The sequence below is a fragment of the Merops nubicus genome, unplaced genomic scaffold (assembly GCF_000691845.1).
Source record: "Merops nubicus isolate BGI_N331 unplaced genomic scaffold, ASM69184v1 Scaffold53645, whole genome shotgun sequence".
NCBI classification, from domain to species: Eukaryota; Metazoa; Chordata; class Aves; order Coraciiformes; family Meropidae; genus Merops; species Merops nubicus.
The window spans coordinates 1-6,275 of NW_008611339.1; the positions used below are offsets into that span (position 1 = coordinate 1).

The 6,275-nt window shown below is 38.5% G+C and overlaps 1 protein-coding gene across 1 annotated transcript; it reads right to left on the reverse strand.

The window, feature by feature from the left end:
• Positions 1-4,509: 4,509 nt before the first annotated feature.
• Positions 4,510-4,802, reverse strand: LOC103773788 (Krueppel-like factor 13; the record flags this gene model as incomplete). Its single annotated transcript, XM_008941165.1, has 1 exon — positions 4,510-4,802. A coding segment is annotated over one exon (293 nt), but the record flags the coding sequence as incomplete, so codon positions are not given.
• Between the last annotated feature and the right edge of the window lie 1,473 nt (positions 4,803-6,275).

A 6,275-nucleotide genomic window follows, 5' to 3' on the forward strand; every position in this document is an offset into this window, starting at 1 on the left:
ATATATAACCTATACCAGTGGATGGGCTTTTGCATTCTACATTCTGGTTTATGGGGTTATAACAAGTATAACTCGGTTATTTTCTTCTGCCTAAGGCTATAGCTTTATCCCCAAAAGAGTTAAAGTTACAGACGTTCAGCATACCGTTCACTGAAACAGACTATATGTTAGCACCCAGTGCACAAACAGAGGATGTGATGGAGTAAGAAAGCACCTGCAAGTCAGTTTGTAGGAATCACCTGATGAAATTAGTAAATCCAATGGCAATGAAAAGGAAAGCTTTATGTATGCAGAGTTCATTTTCCTTATTCTTTCTTCAAAAATCATGTTCTCCCAAACAACAATGTGCTTCACACAGTACAAATTCTAGAACTTGTGGCCAAAAAATGGAGAGAAGTAGTTGTGAATGTGAATAGCTTGAAACAGGTAAGCTCCTCACACAGCCTTTTACTGCATGGCCGCATAAAACAGAAAGCTCTGAACATCTGGATAGAAGGTAACAAGGCTCTCACAGCTAGAAGTTACTGTGAGAGTTAATGCAGTAAAGTGGGTGGGATACATACAGGAATTAGGTGTTACCATCAAACAGAGGCCTCTGATGACTTGCCATAAGTATATACCTTTGCAATTATGTCATGTAAACAGATTACTGTGCATATATTATAAAAGCAAGAATAACTAATTTGCAGATATAAACAATTCTCACAATAAAATCTAGCTGCCAGGAGTTTACCAGGGCTGCTTTCTAAAGAAGCAGGATGAAAACTGAATTCATGTGGCCATTAATGCACTTAGGCCTTTGCACAGGATGAGGTTAATGAAAGGGGTTAATGAGTGTCAAGAGTGCACTGGCAGTAGTGATGAGTTTAACTCACACCCATTTCCTAGAGCAAGGCTATTAATCTCAGCTCTTAGAGAGGAAGCTAGAATCATGGCTGGAGGAAAACGAACTTTCAGGGCTTTCTTAATAATTATAAACCTGTTATTATATGCTGAAATTTAAAAAAAAAAAAAGGGGGGGGAGGGCAATTTTGCAGTTTGTGGTGTTCACCTCAAGAGATTGCATGGGGAAAGGAGGCTGAAGGAGAGAGACACACTCCTCCAAGTGGAGGGCTGCGACAGAGTCTGCACCTTGCCAGAGCAGTATTTCCTGAGTGTGCAATGCTTGTTGCTACACCAAGAGGCTGTTTTAGGTTACACCACTGGGTGAAACAATAAAAGTGTAAAAATCTGAGGTTAGTTTGGATAAGCACCCACATTTCAAAATCCAGTTTGAGCTGTTCAGACTTCTCAGATCTGCAAAACTCAGGAGGAACCTGAGAACCATGAGAATGGAGCTTTATGACCCTGCTGGTGCTTCTGCTTCTTTTCTAGCATCTAGCAGATGATAGAAAAAGCCAGTCACTCCCTTGTCTTATGAAAATATTAAGGGAAGTTTTGTTCGCATTCAGTTTTGGGAACTATTAATGGTTTAAAATTCATCATTTTATCCTAAAGCTATAATGTATTAAATATTTAATGGAGACATTTGAAACACTAGTTAGGATTTTAAAACAGTCATTTGACTGTCAGCCTAATGTACTGAGGTATTTATAACTAAGATGTAGATTAAAAGTTTTGGCAAATCTCAGAGAATTTCCTGAAAGTGTAGCTATGTTGACAATATATAGTCTCATTAGATGAACTGGCTGAACTGAAAGTTTGACTTTGAACCAATTTTTTTACTGCTTAAACTTGGAGGATTGTTAGTAATATCTATGAGGAATATACAAGTACTGCTTAGTTTACTGTCTGAGGTAAAAATTTTGTAGTTCTTGTGTCACTCGGAATAGGTTGCCCCATAATCTCCATATCCCATAATCTCAGTACTAATGAAACATGGTGCAAATATTCTTTCTCCAGGCTATTAAAACAACTTGTTTGTATTACGCTTACTGATTCATACTGAATTATTATGCCCTAAATATGCAGACTGGAGTGGTTCCTCCTTTGCTAAAGATTAAATTATGCCTTTGTTGGATAAGATGATTTTACAACAAACTCAATTTAGAACACAAGGTTTATGATTCTTGCTGATACTCTTTTCTCCTTTTGGTCCCCATCACCCTATTAAGGTATAGTGATAATGGGAAATGTGTTTATTACTTGTTTTGAAGTACATGCACAATACACAGCTGACCTGTAGAATTCCTTTAGCTAGATAACTTAAATGCCTGTTTACTAACTACAGCACAAGAGGACTTTCAGAAATCACAGAAATTATTGGAATGTGAATTCCTGTTACCTGAATTGTATCAAGTTTTTCAAATTTTATATCTCAGTAGCTGAGATTTTTCTTTTTTAATTAGGAAGAAAAAAAAAAAAAGAGGAAATCTAGAGAGGCACACAGATCTGGCTTTCCCTTAAGTCACATTAGTTAGACAATCATCACACAAACATTAACAATATTTGTTGTCTTGCAAAAAACCCTTATGAGGCTCTTTCATTTTCTGTGAAACGAAACAGTAGAATTGCGCCTTGCATGACTATCAGTTCAAAAGGGGAAAAACGTGATTTTTTATAGCGGTGAAATCTGAAGCAAATGAACATGAAACAAATACTATAATACCTGCATTTTGAACTGTTTTTAAGTATTTATCCATACAACTAAAAGAATGTGTGTAGTATTAGGAGTAATGTAGTAAAGTACCTATTAAACTACTTGGAAACCTGTATTAGTCTCTCACAGTTAAGATATAGTACAATAAAAACTTGCAAAATTGGATCAATGCAAAGCATCTAGTTGACACAAGTTCATTTGGAATCTGGAAGCATTCACTTGATATCAAATGGCAGGTTTGAAGTAGAGACTTTTTCACTGTTCTACACTTAACGGTATTTATACGCTACAGTAGAAACAAGAAAACCCCAGAAATTCCAGAATCAAAGGACCCAAATTTATAACATACACCATCAGACCCAGCCAAACCAAGGGAAGTATATTTGCTGCCAGTACATCACAATGCTTCTGGTCTTTTGCTGTATTTTCTACCATATAAACCAAAAATCTACCTCCTAGTGCTCTCTCTAGTGTGAAATATGTGAAAGTTATTGAAAACTAGCCAAGATGCCCTTGTCATCATTAAGCAGTTACTCAGAAATGGGAGCACCTTACTTTAAGCTGGTATAGGTATTTCTGAGAAACTTGTAGTAGTGCTGAGCTAAAATGTAGTTTCATTTTAAAACTTAAAAATGTATATTGTATTTTTCCAGTTAGAAGACAGCTTATGATTTTTACTTCCTTTTATCAACGACCACAACTGTGATGCAACAGGACACAGAAACTAAGTCTTAGCCAATTTGTCTTGCTAAGATACAGCTGTACAGTAGGTAAGTACCGTGACAAAAGTTTTGTTGGGCATTGGTTCAGCTATACTATTGCCATGGTTCATTAAAACAAAAGAAAGGAAAAAAGGATAAAGAAAATTGTTGAAGTCAGTGTGGTTTGATCTGAATATCTATTGGTCCAATACTGAACTGGCATTGCAGACAACTTAACAACTTGGAAAAAGGGATGACAGAATACCTCTAAGATTCCTTGCTGCCTTGCAATAAAATTTTACCCAGTGTAAATGTCTCCTCATGATTTAGGTTACTTACTTTAAGGCATCTTGTTTAGAATTTTTTGTCTGAATTTTATCTAGCATGAATCAAGCAAGTTTATCAACCTTGCACAGATTTTTGCAGTAGGAAGTTGGTTTTGGAGCATCTTCAGCATGAAGTGAAAAGACGACTTGCTACAAAAAGCAGAGGGCAGCTTGAAGAAAGACAAGACTCCTGTTTGGACACTCCCCAATGTAGGTATATAATCAAGAAAACAAACAGTGGAAGAATCTGGTACTATGTTCCAGCACTAGTTTGGGTTTTGTATTGTTTGTTCTTCATTTTTTCCCCAGTGTGTGAAAGAACCTTGCAAAAAGCTTTGAGTGCAAATGTATTTACAGAGTAAGGCTGTGGTTAGGGTGTGTCTTCATTGTAATTCTTGTGTAACACAAATATCCATCCCTGAGAAAGAAGAAGGGGGATACAATCCAACACAGTTGATTTGTAAGTGTACATATGCTCATGTTGTGCAATCCGGTCTTACAAAACTACCTGAACACCTGAGGTGAATTAAGTGGGGTTTTTTTCTTTTATTAGATTCCCTTATTTTCTTATAAAGAATACTCAAGAGACTCTGTAAATGGATGCAAAACATATTAAATATTGAGACAGCAGGAGTCACTAAGTGTAACATGTAAGTCTGTCTGTCCATGAGGTTAGAATAGCCACTTGCGTGGTTGGGTAAAGAAAATTTGACTGGAAATTGCAGTGGGAGGCAGTTATTTACTGGTTTTTCTTTTTGTTTTTAAGAAAAAAGGGGGTGGGGAACTGAGGAGGGGAAGCAACAGTTTTTGAAATGTTTGCAACACAACCAAAACTCCACATTAGGTATTAGAGGCAAAGTGCTGGCATCCAGTGCAAGTAGGTCTATGGGGAACTGGCAGGGCTAATGGTTGGACTTGAGGCATCTGAGCGGCTGTAGTCACTGACAGACCCTGTTCTTGAGCTGCTCCCGCTCCGCCTCTTGAGCATGCTGGGGTGGAAGTTGGCGTGGCGGCGGGCGTGCTTCGTCAGGTGGTCACTGCGCATGAAGCGTTTCTCGCAGAGAGGACAGCTGAACTTCTTTTCTCCAGTGTGAGTGCGGTAGTGGCGGGCCAGCTCATCTGAGCGAGCAAACTTCTTGTTGCAGCCTTGCCAGTTGCACTCGAAAGGGCGTTCACCTGCAGGAAGCAAGCGTGGCGTGATTAGAAGGGATAGCAATATCTTCCGTGGGCTTTTTGTATGCAAAAGTGAGAATAAAAAGATTGAAAGCAAGGTTGGTGCCAATTGGCACTAACTGGATGGAGAAGGTGTTACTCTCTGCCAGAGTGGAAGGAGGCCACTGTAGTATTCCAACCCATTAAAAAGGACTGTAAATCAAACTAGTGATACCTTATTTGATAACTGGAGCCTCAGGGATGCTGGGCTCCTAATCCTTTTCCTACATGTCACATTTCATAGTTCATGTAGTCTGTTGGACTTTACTTCTGGACTTTGACAATATCTGTACTGAGCTCTATGGCATATTCTCTTATTCCTTCAAGCCGTCCCCATGTCTGTTTGAATCAATGCTGAAGTTCAGAAGGTGCGATGAAGTCTCTCTCTTTGTCTATTTAAAAACAATTACAGTGAAAATGCAAAATGGTAATTGTGGGGCACCGGATGTGATGCTCTCGCCTTGTGTTCTCCACAGTCATGCCCATGTTTTCTGCATTAGCTACAAGGTACTATGGCTTCTCTTGTTCCCTGCCTTAGGAGGGCTCAATTAGAAGTAAGGCAGGGAGCACTGTATTTCAACAAGATAAGTGTGCCACATTAAAGGTAGCAGCTTTCTGTTAATAGCTAACCTAAAATCTGTGAGCTGTTATGTTCAAGGTAGGACCAGAGAGCTCAAAAAAAATAGCAGTCTGATCACCTGATGTGCTTCTCAACAGATCTCAGTCATAGGAAACATCTCTTACAGGGCCAGATGCCTGTGCCATAGCTGTGCTGGAGGCCTGAACTTGGGCACTGTGATAGATGGGCAGTCTGAGAAGCCAGCACAGGTCAAAGACAAAAGTAGCTTGTTGGGTAGATGGTTAGCTGGAATATATTCCCAGCTTCATCACTGATGTGCTGCACAGCCTTTGGCAGCTCGTACTATTTGTTTCCATCCTTTCTTTCTCTGTTTGTTGAAAATGAAAACATCAAGTCAAGAAATGTGCTGCCTAGTGCTTCTTTATATTGCTTTGGTTCTTACTGTTGCAGAGTCTGAACATCACATATTCTTTAGTTATTGACCTAGAACATCTTTATTCTTTTGTAAATACATGGACTTAGCATATTTTGTAGTTACACTTTTTATCACTTCCTACTTGTGCTAATATTAATTTTTCCAGTGCTGAATAGCTAGTTCAAGGGACCCAGAGAACCATAAAAATTCTATGCCAAAATAAGAACTAAAAGTTCTCCATACACTACACCAAATAAGAAATTAAATAAATAGGTCTCCTGGAGAAATTCAATACACCTTATTTTAAATTATCCAGATAGGAAAATTCATCCCCGCCAGCCTTCAATTTCAGAAGCTGATAACCTTTTTTAAGTTCACAGATTTTGCTAAAACATTTATCTTCAGGATCTACTTAGAAGGCTTCTGCTCAGAAAAAAAAAAA